Source organism: Ranitomeya imitator, chromosome 1, assembly GCF_032444005.1.
Source record: "Ranitomeya imitator isolate aRanImi1 chromosome 1, aRanImi1.pri, whole genome shotgun sequence".
NCBI lineage: Eukaryota > Metazoa > Chordata > Amphibia > Anura > Dendrobatidae > Ranitomeya > Ranitomeya imitator.
The window spans coordinates 666288913-666306198 of record NC_091282.1 but is presented as its reverse complement, the minus strand read 5'-3'; the positions used below and the strand labels follow the sequence as shown (position 1 = coordinate 666306198).

The window sequence follows — 17286 nt, the reverse complement described above, 5'->3', positions numbered from 1 at the left end:
CTCGTCACCCTAACTCATCCCAAATGTGCTCTATAGGGTGTAAATCAGGTGATTGGCCTGGCCATTGCAACAGACGAACATTTGTGTTTGCTAACCAATTTTTGACTAAATTGGATATTGTCTTGCTGGATTTTCTAGCCCCTACTTTGTGCCTACTTTGGTTTTACCATATGGTAGCATTACATTCTCCAGTATATCCTTGTACATGGTAGCATTCATATTTCCATTAATTCTATGCAGAGGACCAGTGGTAGAACATATTGCCACCACCATGTTTCCCTGTAGGTGTTTGGTACCTTACATCAGTACGTTTTCCAATTGGGCAGTATATATAGTGCTTGCCATCACTACCAAACAGATTGAACTTGGATTCATCCGACCACAACACCTTAGACCAATCTGCCTCTTTCCATTGGCTGTGTGCCTTGGCAAACTCAAGTAACTTCAGGTTCTTTGCAGAGCTGAAGGGTTTCTTGACTGGATATCGTACATTCAACCCTACTGCTCTTAGCCGTCGCCCCACAGTTTGATGACTCTTTCATTTTTTTTTTTTTTTTGTAAATATATTTTTATTAAAGAGAAGAGAATTTTACAAGAAAAACAGTAGTTAAAAACTACAACAATGAGCAAAGTACTTTTTCTTATAATATACAATTCGAGAACTCTTTCATATTTTTTGTTCATTTTGTGCGAGATCTGTACAGCACTATTATGGGCATCAGAAACTGACTTTTTCTTTAATAATGTGATCAACTTCGGAGGATGTTTTCCGTGGTTGTCCACTTCTAGGTTTGTACACTGATCCATAACCATCTTTTTCTATCTTTATTATACGTGACACTTGACTCTAAGAGCAGTTGAATTCCATAGTTCCCTCTTTTTGGCTTTTGCCTGACTTCACTTTCAGAATAATAAGCTTCCTGACAACTAGTGATATATTTAGCTTTGTCTTTGCCATGTGTTAACCTAAAAACACATACACAAACTAAAAAAAGAAACATTTCGACTGCCCATGACTACCCAAAAATATGACCACCCATTTCAAAATATGCAAACATTTGGCCCAGCAAATGTTGAAAACTAGCATGTTAAGGGATAAAACAATGTGAAACACAATTTTCATCCCTACAGCTGACAACCATTTGCCTATAGTAACAAAGTAACAAAGCCTACTCATTCCTGAAGAGGTGCAGAACCAGATGCTTGTGAAGAAAGTTATTACTCCAGATGCAAACAGAACGCAGTGCTGGAGACTGACATCACATGACTGGAGAATTGGGAGCTGCAGGAGGATGAAACAATGCAGAGCCTGAAGAAGAGGTGCCAGAAGAGAACAGCCAAAAATGCATGCCTAAAGTTGAATATCCAGAGAATGAGAGCGCCCGTGATGGGCTGCTGCATTTTAGGCGGGCCAGGGAGGAAGAGCAAGGGAAAAGCCTGCTGGCGCTATTGGCTGGCCGGAATGCAGGGGGTGTGGTGTAACGGAGGAGTAGGCCTTTATGAAGCCGGGGACTAAATTTTGAAAGCAATCTGCTGGAGGAGCGTGGGATCGCGGACTGAAAAGAGGTGGTCCTGTAGTGGAAGTCCTGCTGAAGTCTTCAAGGCCCTCCATGACGGGGTCAATCATTTATATACACCTTCCCACCTGCTTGTTTCCCATCTACCTCCTCCTATTTCTGGGTCTACGAAGCCAGAGCTGTCCATGAAGAGGGGGTGGAAGTTGTGGGAAAGATACACAGGTAGGAAGGTGTATATAAATGATTAGCGGTGGGACGTAGTTTGAACAGTCATTCTGTGCTGACAGTCCCTTCAAGATTGATTAAAAATCATTGTTGTCGGCAGCACATCATCCTATGTAAACATGTGCTGCCGAGAACGACAGCCTGTGATTCAGCTGGGGCTCTTCAGAACACCTGCTTTCAAGATTGGGGGTGGTGGGACGACTTTAGTCCCCAGCAATCTGGTAGTTATCCCCTACCCCACAGACAGAGTACTTTTGAACTTGAGAATAGCCCTTGATATTTCTCCAATGATATATAGTTTTATTGAAAAACCCAACTGGTGTTATGAGCATTCAAAAGACACTTTTTTGGTAAGGTTTCTACATTTTTGGCCACTATTGTATAAAGTCAGTGTGTTTGGAGTTAATTGCTCGTTGGTATAAGATTTATTCTAAAAACTTGACAGTTCCTCTATCTAATTTCCCCCCATAAAACGCATTTACTTGTGAGGGGGATGGGGGCATCAGTGGTGACTGTGGCTGCACAGTAAGGATTGGCCGCTTTGCATTTTTCTGTCATCCCTTTGCTTGCAGGGTCAGATCCTTTTTCAGGGTGTATGGAATGGGCAGCAGCTTGGGTCTCTGAATGTGACTGCATTGTGTGCTGTTTGCCGTGTGGTTACCAAACCATTTTTATCTCGTTGAATAAGTTTACACATGAATTCATCATAGGAAAATGGACATGAAAATGGTACTGCTCCATCCTCTCCATCTAATGTACCAGAATCTGTGACACCGGTTCTGATGCTGGTGTGAACTTGGCCTAAAGGGACCTTTACAGCCTGCTGTGCTTTGTCTCCAGTAATGGAAACCTGCTGAAACCTCCCTCTGCTTCATCGCTCCTAGCTTTTGTATGAATATTGATGAGCTTAATGGGAAAGTGTGGACACACCTTCTCATTTAAAGATTTATGAGACTATTTTCTTTTTGTGTATTTTCATGACTATGAAAATTGTACATTCACACTGAAGGTATCAAAACTATGAATTAACACAGGTGGAATTATATACTTAGCAAAAAAGTGTGAAACAACTGAAAATGTCTTATATTCTAGGTTCTTCAAAGTAGCCACCTTTTGCTTTGATGACTGCTTTGCACAGTCTTGGCATTCTCTTGATGAGCTTCAAGAGGTAGTCACCGGCAATGGTTTTCACTTCACAGGTGTGCCCTGTCAGGTTTAATAAGTGGGATTTCTTGCCTTATAAATGGGGTTGGCACCATCAGTTGTGTTGTGCAGAAGTCTGGTGGATACACAGCTGATAGTCCTACTGAATAGACTGTTAGCTGCTTTTTTCTTGCCATAATACAGATTCTAAGTAAAGAAAAACGAGTGGCCATCATTACTTTAAGAAATGAAGGTCAGTCAGTCCGAAAAATTGGGAAAACTTTGAAAGTGTCCCCAAGTGCAGTTGCAAAAACCATCAAGCGCTACAAAGAAACTGGCTCACATGAGGACCGCCCCAGGAAAGGAAGACCAAGAGTCACCTCTGCTTCTGAGGATAAGTTTATCCGAGTCACCAGCCTCAGAAATCGCAGGTTAACAGCAGCACAGATTAGAGACCATGTCAATGCCACACAGAGTTCTAGCAGCAGACATCTCTACAACAACTGTTAAGAGGAGACTTTGTGCAGCAGTCCTTCATGGTAAAATGGCTGCTAGGAAACCACTGCTAAGGACAGGTAACAAGCAGAAGAGACTTGTTTGGGCTAAAGAATACAAGGAATGGACATTAGACCAGTGGAAATCTGTGCTTTGGTCTGATGAGTCCAAATTTGAGATCTTTGGTTCCAACCACCGTGTCTTTGTGCGACGCAGAAAAGGTGAATGGATGGACTCTACATGCCTGGTTCCCACCGTGAAGCATGGAGGAGGAGGTGTGATGGTGTGGGGGTGCTTTGCTGGTGACACTGTTGGGGATTTATTCAAAAATGAAGGCATACTGAACCAGCATGGCTACCACAGCATCTTGCAGCGGCATGCTATTCCATCCGGTTTGCGTTTAGTTGGACCATCATTTATTTTTCATCAGGACAATGACCCCAAACACACCTCTAGGCTGTGTAAGGGCTATTTGACCAAGAAGGAGAGTGATGGAGTGCTACGCCAGATGACCTGACCTCCACAGTCACCAGACCTGAACCCAATTGAGATGGTTTGGGGTGAGCTGGACCGCAGCGTGAAGGCAAAAGGGCCAACAATTGCTAAGCATCTCTGGGAACTCGTTCAAGATTGTTGGAAGACCATTCCCAGTGACTACCTCTTGAAGCTCATCAAGAGAATGCCAAGAGTGTGCAAAGCAGTCATCAAAGCAAAAGGTGGCTACTTTGAAGAACCTAGAATATAAGACATAATTTCAGTTGTTTCACACTTTTTTTGTTAATTATATAATTCCACATGTGTTAATTCATAGTTTTGATGCCTTCAGTGTGAATGTACAATTTTCATAGTCATGAAAATATAAATAAATCTTTAAATGAGGTGTCCAAACTTTTTGTCTGTACTGTGTGTATATAATAATAAAAAAAAAAATATATATATATATATATATATATATATATATATATATATATATATATATATATATATATATATATATATATATATATACACATATTCTCGATCCTGCAATTTACATACTAGCAAATGGAGCTATTTTAGACTGATACTTCCAGTGCTTTCAGGAATTGTTTTCAGCAGGCTGTTAATCATCAGAGACAGGATTACTATTACCATGGTAGGATCAGCTAGTCAGAACAAGTAATGTCACCTCAGACTCAGTCTCCCTCCTTCACAATGAACTTTTGCACACACATTAGATGCTTCAATATGAAAGATGGGGTGTGTCTGTTGTGGGCTGTGCAGCTGCTCAGGCACGGGCCCGGGGGGCACATGCATTCCTGCCACCCGGCCCAGTCCGCCCCTGGTTGTGGCTAACGTTCATGTGAATTTCCTAAAACGGAAAGTAAAAGTTTAAAATGGCTCAATTGGAAAGTGTGAAAATTGCAAGATTTTAAATTTTAGTAAAGATCGGGATGTGGGGAAAAAATATAAAATAAAATAACCTGGAACACAAAACCATGATTTGCACAATCTCTTTTAACCTATCAATACAATATTGATAACTAATCCCTAGGATAGATTGCCAGTGTCAGATAATCAGCAGTGTTGTGAGGACATCACCCATGCAGAGACCGGGCAGCCAGCCCAGCCTAGCCCGCACATGTGCGTTTTTATCTGCACATTGCCACATATTTAAGAGGTTGTCCAGGACTAAATTACTGATCACCTTTCTAATTGGATAGGTGGTCAATATCAGGTGGGTGGGAGATCAACAGGACACACACTGGGTGTAAGACTGGGTCAGAAGAAGAGGCTCTCTCCGGTGTAAATGGAAGAGATGGGACACTCGCCGCAGTCCTTTTCATCAGGATAAGCAATGCAAAGTGGGACTGAGAGAAAACAGGGTGTCATCATTTAGTGTTTGTCTTTTTAGTGTGAGATATTTCCTTTTATTTCTTAGAATAATTGTGATCTGATTCCGGACTTGATTGTGGTCGGGGCCTTGCAGACCATTTCAGAATGTTGCGCTTTCTGCATGATTTTTCTTGTAAAAACAATTCTACCCAGGATATCTTTTTACACGCAAACCTAGTCACTAAAGCAGTGGTCTCTAATCGTGAAGCTACAACTCCTGCTGCTGTCAGGAAATGCTGGGAGTTGTGGTCTTACAACAGCTGGCCATCAGCAGGCTGCAGGTCACAGCAGTAGTGTTACCCTTGCACTCGGCATAGACTAGTGTGGGGAACATTGGCTTTTCTGAGCCATCCTACAGACGGCTCGAGCTGTGTAAATGGCATATTTGGGTGGAATTGCTCTTTTATCTTTTATATTTATTTAGCCAAGAAATTATTGTTCATTGTTATGTTTGATTTTTTTTTTCTTCTAGTCCTGATGAGGATTCTTCTCAGAAATTCATACCTTTTGTAGGTGTAAGTATTCCTGGAATAACAGAAGTCACTTCTAATCCCTGTTATAAGACATTGCAGCCTCCAGAGGTAATGCTACAGCCCGTTGTAGTCCTCCGTGCCCTCCGGCAGCAGCACAGACCATTTTCCTGCCCTCTGGGTGGGATTTTCTGGTTTTCTGTTTCTTGCTCTCTTAATTCAAATTCCAGTTGCCTCAAAGGAAATGTATAATCAGAAAATGATCTATTGTTAAGATCAGGATTTTACAGTAATTTTTGTATTTATTTTCTTTTTAAGTCTTGCAATTTTAACACACTCACCTATAGGCCTAATAGTAGATTTCCATTTCCTGCTATCTTCAGCAGCCACATGGTTATAAGCAGCTAGAGACAGACTGACACATTGACTTCTACAGAATGCATGCTCTTATCTGGGTAAGAGTCATTGTGTAAAAAGGGAGGAGGTGAGCTTTGATACCACCGATTGTGACTGATGGATGTTGTGTATCTAGTGTATTTAGAGGTGTTAACCTTTTGAACGGGAAGGGGAAAAGGTGAGCTGTGACATCATCTATTGTGATTGGTGAATCCTCTTTTATCTAGAGCATGTAGGAGTATTATCAGTCATTATACTTGATGGGGAGATGTTGAGCTGTGACGTCTCTTATGTATCGTTGGGTCCTTTATATATAGAGATATTATCAGTCATTGTACGGAAGGGGAGCCGTGGACTCTCCTAATGAACAGATCCTGTGTTATCTACTGAATATAGAAGGTATTATCAGCCATTGATCAGCACTGGAAGGAGGTAAGCTTTTCTATCACTTATTGTGAACAGTGGATTCTGTGTTATCTACTCCATATAGAGGTGTTATCAGTCATTGTACATGAAGAGGAGGTGAGCTGTGACATCACCTATTGTGAATGGTGGATCTTGTGTTATCTACTGGACATAGAGGTGTTATCAGTCATTGTACAGGAGCAGGTGAGCTGTGATATCACCTATTGTGAATGGGTGATACTGTGTTATCTATTGTATATAGAGGTGTTAGCAGTCATTGTACAGGAGGAGGAGGTGAGCTGTAACATCACCTATTGTGAATGGTGGATCCTGTGTTATCTACTGGACATAGAGGTGTTATCAGTCATTGTACAGGAGGGGGAGGTGAGCTGTGACTTCACCTATTGTGAATGGGTGATATTGTGTTATCTATTGTATATAGAGGTGTTAGCAGTCATTGTACAGGAGGAGGTGGTGAGCTGTAACATCACCTATTGTGAACAGTGGATTCTGTGTTATCTACTGTATATAGAGGTGTTATCAGTCATTGTACAGGAGGAGGAGGTGATCTGTGATATCACCTATTGTGAATGGTGGGTCCTGTGTTATCCACTCTATATAGAGGTGTTAGCAGTCATTATACAGGAGGAGGGGGTGAGCTGTGACATCTATTGTGAATGGTGGATCCTGTGTTATCTACTGTATATAGAGGTGTTATCAGCCATTGATCAGCACTGGAAGGAGGTAAGCTTTTCTATCACTTATTGTGAACAGTGGATTCTGTGTTATCTACTCCATATAGAGGTGTTATCAGTCATTGTACATGAAGAGGAGGTGAGCTGTGACATCACCTATTGTGAATGGTGGATCTTGTGTTATCTACTGGACATAGAGGTGTTATCAGTCATTGTACAGGAGCAGGTGAGCTGTGATATCACCTATTGTGAATGGGTGATACTGTGTTATCTATTGTATATAGAGGTGTTAGCAGTCATTGTACAGGAGGAGGAGGTGAGCTGTAACATCACCTATTGTGAATGGTGGATCCTGTGTTATCCACTCTATATAGAGGTGTTAGCAGTCATTGTACAGGAGGAGGAGGTGACCTGTGCCATCACCTATTGTGAATGGTGGATCCTGTTATCTACAGTATATAGAGGTGTTAGCAGTCATTGTACAGGAGGAGGTGGTGAGCTGTGACACCACCTATTGTGAATGGGGGATCCTGTTATCTACTGTATATAGAGGTGTTATCAGTCATTGTACAGGAGGAGGTGAGCTGTGACATCACCTATTGTGAATGGTGACTGCTATCTACTGTATATAGAGGTGTTATCAGTTATTGTGCAGGAGGGGGAGGAGGTGAGCTGTGACCTCACATATTGTAGATAATTGATCTTGTCATTTGTAATCCTATCTGTGATGATGATGATACCACTGAAAAATCGTCTTTTACAAAACAGGAAGTGTGAAGGTGATTCAATCTAAATACAGCTAAAAAACACCATCTTACATTACTTGCAGCATATTTGTTTTAGGCACTTTCTGAGCTTTGTTTGACAAGTTAAAGGGCCACTGTCACCCCCCTCCAGCCATTATAAATTAAAAGAGCCACCTTGTGCAGCAGTAATGCTGCATTCTAACAAGGTGGCTCTTTTAGTTTTTTGTTCATGTATTCCCAAAATAAAGCGCTTTGAAACTTATCCAAAATACCTGTCTTTGTCCACGGAGGCGGGTCCTCACTCCCAGCTTGAACCGGTACTCTGCCGTCACTCACATCTTCAGGGGCTTTCGGCGCTGCCCCCTCCGCACTTTTTTCGCTTCAAAACTGGCACCTGCACTGTGTACAACTGTGTGGGGCAGGCGCAGTAAGCTCTGGCCGTCTGACATCCCAGCCAGGCTTGCAGACTGCGCCTGTGCGGGCAGTGCGGCCAGCCACCTTGGGAATCCCTGCCCCGCAGTGTATTACGCATTATGCACAGTACGGGGCGGGGATTCATAGGCAGGGCGGCCGCACAGGCGCAGTCTGCAAGCCTGGCTGTGACGTCAGACCGCCAGAGCTTACTGCGCCTTCCCCACACAGTTGTACACAGCGCAGGCGCCGTTTTGAAGAGAAAAAAGCACGGAGGGGGCGGCGCCGAAAGCACCTGAAGATGTGAGTGACGGCAGAGTACCGGTTCAAGCTGGGGAGTGAGGACCCGCCTCCGTGGACAAAGAGGTATTTTGGATAAGTTTCAAAGCACTTTATTTTGGGAATATATGAACCAAAAACTAAAAGAGCCACCTTGTTAGAATGCAGCATTACTGCTGCACAAGGTGGCTCTTTTAGTTTAGAACGGCTGGAGGGGGTGACAGTGGCCCTTTAAAGGCTATGTGCACATGTTCAAGATTTCTTGCAGAAATTTCCTGAGCAAAACAGGACATTTTCTGCAAGTAATCTGCATGCGTTTTTCTCGCGTTTTTGGTGCGTTTTTTTTTACGGATTTTTCCGGAGGTTCCCAATGCAATAATATAGTGGGAAATCCGCAAAATTAATGAACATGCTGCGTTTTTGTACCGCGATGTGCACAAAAATTGCGGAATGCATTCTAAATGATGGGATGCATAATGTATGCGTTTTTTCGCATTTTTATAGCGAAATATCTGCAACGTGTGCACACAGCCAAAAGGTGCTTGGTGTAACATGCCTCATCATGTGCCATGCCAAATAATTTTATGTAACTATGCCTCTATAAATATTGCATATTAAACCTGATGACCAGTGTAAAAGTTTTTTCTGCGTGTTTTTTTTATGCTAATTTTCAGCTGCCTTTTACAGTACCAGCAAAGCCTATAAGATTTCAGAAATCGCATACACACATTGTTTTTTTTGTCATCAGGATTTTGTCCTTTGCATCGTTTTTTTGACAGAGCATGTCTTTCAGCTTTTTTTTCAGCATTTTTGCAGCGTTTTTTCATCCATTGACTTGAATGGATGGTGAAAAAACGCTGCAAATACGCAGGTTAACTTTTCTAGCAGCGTATTTGCTGCAGAAAAGTCAAGGAGAGCCGGCTGTGACTTCACACTCGGCTCTGCTACATCTAGATGGCAGGCTGCATGATGCGTTCATGCAGCCTGTCATCCAGCAGAGCGGACCCAAACCCCATTCACTTGAATGGGGGGGAGGGGGGCAAAAATGCGGTCTTTGACACACTGTCATATGCATGACAGCGCGGCAAACACCGCTTCTGATCGGCAGTGAAATCATCCCCACCGGTCGGATAGCAGTTCCCATCCTGTCAAAAGACAGTGTTAGCGCTCACCTGTGATCGGAGGTATCCGACACCTGCTGCCGCTAATAACAGTGAGCAAAGGAGCAGCTGATGGATGTATTCATTAGCCGCTGCTGCACTGAAAATAAATGATTTAAAAAAATTAAAAAAAACCTGCGTGGGCTCCCCCCTATTTTTGATAACCAGCCAGGCAAAGCTCACAGCTGGGGCTTCAACCCTCAGGTGTCAGTGTTAGCAAGGCTAGTTATCAAAAATAGAGGGGTCCTCACGCTGTTTTTTTTTTTTTTCTTCAATTATTTAAATAAATAATTAATACGGCATTGGGGTCCCCCACATTTTTGACAACCAGCCTTGCTAAAGCTCACAGCTGGGGGCTGGTATTCTCAGGCTGGTAAGGGGCCATGGATATTGGTACCCCCCCCAGCCTAAAAATAGCAGCCCACAGCTGCCATTTTTTTCAATTGACCCCTTAATCCCATTGTACTTACTATCCCGTCAAGGTGACCTGGGACTTAATTCCCAGTGACGGGATGATACGTCCAGCGCGATCAGCTGCGCTCATAGGGGGAGCGCTGCCGATCGCAGCCAGGTGTCAGCTGACTATCGCAGCTGACATCCAGCTCTATCTGCCAGGAGCGGTCACGGAACTCCCCCAGCACATTAACTCCCGGCAGACTGCGATCAAACATGATCGCAGTGTTTCGGCGGTACAGGGAAGCATCGCGCGGGGAGGGGGCTCCCTGCAGGCTTCCTTGAGACCCTCGGAGCAACGCGATCTGATCGCGTTACTCCGAGGGTCTCCTACCTTCTTCTCCCTGCAGGCCCCAGATCCAAAATGGCTGCATCCGGGTCCTGCAGGGAGGTGGCTTACCAGCGCCTGCTCCGAGCAGGCGCCAGGAAGCCTCCATACTGTGCACGTCGGATCGCTGATCTGACACAGTGCACAGCAAAGTGTCAGATCAGCGATCTGTCACTTTACTGTGATGTTCCCTCCTGGGGCAAAGTAAAAAAGTAAAAAAAATATATATTTACATGTGTAAAAAAAAAAAAAAATAAAAAAAAAAAATCCTAAATAAATAATAATAAAAAAAATTGTTCCAATAAACACATTCCTTTATCTAAATAATAAAAAAAACAATAAAAGTACACATATTTAGTATCGCCGCGTCCGTAACGACCCGACCTATAAAACTGTCCCACTAGTTAACCCCTTCAGTGAACACCGAAAAAAAGAAAGAAAAAAAAGAGACAAAAAGCAATGATTTATCATACCGCCGAACAAAAAGTGGAATAGCACGCGATCAAAAAGACGGATATAAATAACCATGGTACCGCTGAAAACGTCATCTTGCCCCGCAAAAAACGAGCCGCCATACAGCATTATCAGCGAAAAAATAAAAAAGTTTTAGTCCTCAGAATAAAGCGATGCAAAAATAATTATTTTTTCTATAAACATAAAAAAATGATATAAATGAGGTATCGCTGTAATCGTACTGACCCGAAGAATAAAACTGCTTTATCCATTTTACCAAACACGGAACGGTATAAACCCCCACCCCCAAAAGAATTTCACGAATAGCTGTATTTTGGTCATACTGCCTCACAAAAATCGGAATAAAAAGCGATCAAAAAATGTCACGTGCCCGAAAATGGTACCAATAAAAACGTCAACTCGTCCGGTAAAAAACAAGACCTCACATGGCTCTGGACAAAATATGGAAAAATTATAGCTCTCAAAATGTGGTAACGCCAAAAAATATTTTTTGCAATAAAAAGCATCTTTTAGCGAATCCTGAAAATCCGCTAAAAAACCCGCTATAAAAGTAAATCATGCCCCCCTTCATCACCCCCTAAGTTAGGGAAAAATAAAAAAATTAAAAAAATGTTTTTATTTCCATTTTCCCGTTAGGGTTAGGGCTAGGGTTTCGATTACATTTACGGTTGGGATTAAGGTTAGGGGTGTGTCAGGGTTAGGGGTGTGGTTAGGGTTATGGTTGGGATTAGGGTTAGGGCTATGATTAGTGCTTCAGTTATAATTGGGGGGGTTTCCACTGTTTGGGCACATCAGGGCTCTCCAAACGCGACATGGCGTCCAATCTCAATTCCAGCCAATTCTGCGTTGAAAAAGTGAAACAGTGCTCCTTCCCTTCCGAGCTCTCCCGTGCGCCTAAACAGGGGTTTACCGCAACATATGGGGTATCAGTGTACTCAGGACACATTGGACAACAACTTCTGGGGTCCAATTTCTCTTGTTATCCTTGGGAAAATAAAAATTTTGGGGGCTAAAAAAACAATTTTGTAGGAAACAAATGATTTTTTATTTTCATGGCTCTGCGTTATATACTGTAGTGAAATACTTGGGGGTTCAAAGTTCTCACAACACATCTAGATAAGTTCCTTGGGGAGTCTAAGTTCCAATATTGGGGTCACTTGTGGGGGGTTTCTACTGTTTAGGTACATCAGGGGCTCTGCAAATGCAACGTGACGCCTGCAGAACAATCCAGCTAAGTCTGCATTCCAAATGGTGCTCCGTCCTTTCCGAGCTCAGCCATGCGCCCAAACGGTGGTTCCCCCTCCCCCCCACATATGGGGTATCAGCGTACTCAGGACAAATTGGACAACAACTTTTGGGGTCCAATTTCTCTTGTTTCCCTTGGGAAAATAAAAATTTGGGGGGCTAAAGAAAAAAAATTTTGTAGGGAAAAAAATGATTTTTTATTTTCACGGCTCTGCGTTATAAACTGTAGTGAAACACTTTGGGGTTCAAAGCTCTCACAAGACATCTAGATCAGATCCTTAGGGGGTCTACTTTCCAAAATGGTGTCACTTGTGGGGGGTTTCGATGTTTAGGCATATCAGGGGCTCTCCAAATGCAACATGGCGTCCCATCTTAATTCCAGCCAATTTTGCATCGAAAAGTCAAACGGCGCTCCTTCCCTTCCGAGCTCTGCCATGCACCCAAACAGTGGTTTACCCCCACATATGGGGTATCAGCGTACTCAGGACAAATTGCACAACAACTTTTGGGGTCCAATTTCTTCTAGTACCCTTGGGAAAATAAAAAAAAATTGGGGGCGAAAAGTTAATTTTTGTGAAAAAATATAATTTTTTATTTTTACGGCTCTACATTATAAACTTCTGTGAAGCATTTTTTGGGTCAAAGTGCTCAACACACATCTAGATAAGTTCCTTAGGGGATCTACTTTCCAAAATGGTGTCACTTGTGGGGGGTTTCAATGTTTAGGCACATTAGTGGCTCTCCAAAAGCAACATGGCGTCCCATCTCAATTCCAGCCAATTTTGCATTGAATAGTCCAATGGCGCTCCTTCCCTTCCGAGCTCTACCATGCGCCCAAAAAGTGGTTTACCCCCACATATGGGGTATTGGGGTACTCAGGACAAATTGTACAACAACTTTTGGGGTCCATTTTCTCCTGTTACCCTTGGTAAAATAAAACAAATTGGAGCTGAAGTAAATTTTTTGTGAAAAAAAAAAAATAAATAAACTGTTCATTTTTTTTTTAAACATTCCAAAAATTCCTGTGAAACACCTGAAGGATTAATAAACTTCTTGAATGTGTTTTTGAGCACCTTGAGGGGTGCAGTTTTTAGAATGGTGTCACAGTTGGTTATTTTCTATCATATAGACCCCTCAAAATGACTTCAAATGTGACGTGGTCCCTAAAAAAAAAAAAGTGTTGTGAAAATGAGAAATTGCTTGTCAACTTTTAACCCTTAACTCCCTAACAAAAAGACCTTTTGTTTCCAAAATGGTGCTGATGTAAAGTAGACATGTGGGAAATGTTACTTAAGTATTTTGTGTGACATATCTCTGTGATTTAACCCCTTTCTGACCAGGTATGTACCAGGTCAGATACCCCGCTTTGATGCAGGGCTCCGGCAGTGAGCCCGCATCAAAGCCGGGACATGTCAGCTTTTTTGAACAGCTGACATGTGCCCGCAATAGTGGCGGATGAAATCGCGATTCACCCGCCATTAACTAGTTAAATGCCGCTGTTAAACGCTGACGGCGGCATTTAACCGGCGCTTCCGGCCATCCAGCCCGAAATGAGCACATCGCCGACCCCTGTCACATGATCGGGGGTCAGCGATGCTTCTGTATAGTAACCATAGAGGTCCTTGAGAACCTCTATGGTTACTGATCCCGGCTAGCTGTGAGCGCCACCCTGTGGTCGGCGCTCATAGCACACCTGCAGTTAAGCTACATAGCAGCAATCTGATGATCGCTGCTATGTAGCAGAGGCGATCGAGTTGTGCCAGCTTCCAGCCTCCTATGAAGGTTTCAGAAAAAGGAGGAGGGGGGAGAGGGAAGGGTTGAAGCTTGACACGCCGAGACATACATCTATGAGCCATTGCAAATGAATGTAACTGGTGGGTGCCGTACCTGCTTGTGATTTGCAGCTGAAGTAGAAGAAAAGAGAAGTGGAAATATCCAGCACGTCCATCCAGTGTAAGTAAAATAACCAAAATTTATTAGAACATTTTAAAAAACAATTTTAAAAAAAGAGAGAAAGATCCTCTTTGCCTGACGCGTTTCTGGCGCACCACGGCGCCCTTAGTCATAGGAACCTATGACTAAGGGCGCCGTGGTGCGCCAGAAACGTGTCAGGCAAAGAGGGTCTTTCTCTCTTTTTTTTTTTTTTTTTTTAAATTGTTTTTTAAAATGTTCTAATAAATTTTGGTTATTTTACTTACACTGGATGGACGTGCTGGATATTTCCACTTCTCTTTCCTCCTATGAAACCTATTGAAGCATGACAAAAGTAAAAAAAAAAATATATATATATATATAAAAGTTTAAATCGCCTCCCTTTCGCCCCTTTCAAAATAAATAAATAAAAATCAAACCTACACATTTGGTACCGCCGCGTTCAGAATCACCCGATCTATCAATAAAAGAAAAGGATTAACCTGATCGCTAAACGGCGTAGAGAGAAAAAAATTCAAAACGCCAGAATTACGTTTTTTTGGTCGCAAAAAATAAGCCCTCAACCGACCCCAGATCACGAAAAATGGAGACACTACGGGTATTGGAAAATGGCACAATTTTTTTTTTTTGTTTGTTTTTTAGCAAAGTTTGGAAAAAAAATTTCGCCACTTAGATAAAAAAATAACCTACACATGTTTGGTGTCTATGAACTCGTAATGAATAAAGGACTTTATTCTTGGTGTGTGTGTGTTTTTATACAATGTGACTACGGGGTTAGTAATGGAGACGTCTTATTGATGCCTCTCTATTACTAACCTGGGGGCTTGATGTCACCTGACAATACAAATGTGATATCGACCCCACAACTATCACCCCACTTGCCACCTCTACAGGGCAAGTGAGAGGATCAAGGCTAAGTGCCAGAATTGGCACATCTTGGAGATGCGCCTTTCCTGTGGCAGTAGAGATCTGATGTTTTTAGCCTGGTAAGGGGTGTCAGTATCCATGGCCCCTTCCTAGGCTATTAATATCAGCCCGCAGCTGTCTGCATAGCCTTTGCTGGTTACTAAACATAGGGGGACCCTACTTCATTTTAATTGGGGGGGTCCCCCATTTTAATCACCAGTAAAGGCTAAGTATCTATCCTGTCTGCTCCTGCAATGATTTTACAGTATACGGCAGATGACTTGCCGGCTTTTCTTCTATCTATGTAATATACATACTGTATATGTGTGTGTCACTGACATCTATATAGCTATGTATTCTATGTGTGTGTGTATGTATATATATATATATATATATATATATATATATATATATATATATATATATATATATATATATATATATATATATATATAATGTATAAGATTCTAACCTGTCAGTGTGATTTTACTGTACGCGGCACATGAATTGCTGGCTTTTCTAGAGGTATGATTCTACAGCAAGTAGGTTTTTTTTCTCTGGGGGCACTCAACTTTATTAGCATGCACAAAGAGACACAAGTTAGCAACAAAAATACACTAAAACATGCATTTTCCCACAGCTTCTTTCCTGCCAATAAATCAGGTTTTGCTGCAGCAGTAACGCCCAGTGTGAACTTAGCCTGTGTGTGAAAGATGTCTGGTTTTATTTTCTTTTAGAACACATTTTCCATATATGCATCCTACAGACTGATTACATGGAGGTTATAATCCCTATAACAGGAATAATGAGGAGCTAACTTATTCTCAGCATGTTTATTTTCATCCCCTTTCCAGGTCCTGCTAACTAGCTGACTAGATGATTGATGAAGGATTATGTTGAATCAACAATCTAAAGTAGTATAACATATATTGCACATAACCTTACGGTTCTTTTGTCTGTTTATATAGGTGGTAAAAGTTGGCATTGTCGAGCAGTCGTCTGCAACCTCCGGTCAGTATGTGATATTTCTGAAAAATGTAGTATATTAAAAAGACTGTCCACCTAATTTCCATCTCTTCCCACTCTCCATTGTTGAACTTTTTCCAAATTGACTTGCATTAGAAATGTCCCCTCGGACACGTAGCTCCCCTCCAAGCAACAGAAAACTGGAAATGATGGAGGGTAGAATCTGTCACATGATGAATTTCATTAACTTACAGTGTGGTCTAATGGTTATTGTCATATGTGTCTGTCATTTTACCGAAAAAATAGCGCTGAACTCTTCACTGTTTCATCGGCTTTTATGATTACATTTGGGATACAGGCTCAGATGTGTGATCAACAAATGATTTACTATACCTCAAATCTAAAACTTAGGTTTAAAGGCATTCTTCATGAATGTAATAAATTCCCCTGTCATGTACTTCAACTAACAGCTTGTCCTAGTCATGTGTTAAAATGGAAAGGCTGCAGTCTGAAGAAACACAGCTCCCGGACCTGTGTCTCAACTGAGAGAGGAACTGTATTGTAAACAGAAATACATGTGAGAGCCAAAAAGAAGGGTCATGAAAGGACAAGAAATATATCACATATATATGTTTCACAGCCCTTCTTCTCTTCAGCAACTCCAATATCTGTGCTTACGATACAGTTCCTCTGGAAGTTGAGACACAGGTCCTAGGAGTTGTTTTTTCAAACTGCAGCCCATCCTCGTATGTTGTTAGGACGTGTCGCTGTTTGAGTTACATGATGGGGACCATTTTATTACATTCTTTGGGAATCTGTTTTATTCTAATTGGTAGTCTGTGTATAATCTGTTAGTTCTAAATAAAGGATGAATGACATCACCTATTGTGTGCCACGTACTTTCCAATATTAGCATTTCTTCTACATATCGTCAAACAGGAGATTCAGATGATGCTGCTCCATCCAGTTCCATTATCCTATCCTCTACTCCCCCTTCTGTGACTCCAGCTATTAAGGATGCATCTCCAACCCCACCGTCCTCTCCATCTGTTACGGCAGGATTCTCAACGCCAAGGTAAAAATAAGCACTATAATGTAATATGTTCAAAATTGGTTTAAAGATGTAAGAAGGCAAAATTGGTGAATGACTGCAATATTTTTAAAG

General features: G+C 42.0%; 1 protein-coding gene across 6 annotated transcripts in view; it reads left to right on the top strand.

Annotated features, from left to right (window-relative positions):
* Nucleotides 1–17286, top strand: part of PACS2 (phosphofurin acidic cluster sorting protein 2) — a 138103-nt gene that overhangs the window by 107046 nt on the left and 13771 nt on the right. For all 6 annotated transcript variants that reach the window (XM_069729219.1, XM_069729247.1, XM_069729238.1 and 3 more), the window contains exons 20-22: nucleotides 5728–5770; nucleotides 16124–16166; nucleotides 17061–17196. In XM_069729219.1, coding sequence (XP_069585320.1) covers nucleotides 5728–5770; nucleotides 16124–16166; nucleotides 17061–17196 — 222 coding nt within the window. The remainder of the gene's footprint in view (nucleotides 1–5727; nucleotides 5771–16123; nucleotides 16167–17060; nucleotides 17197–17286) is intronic.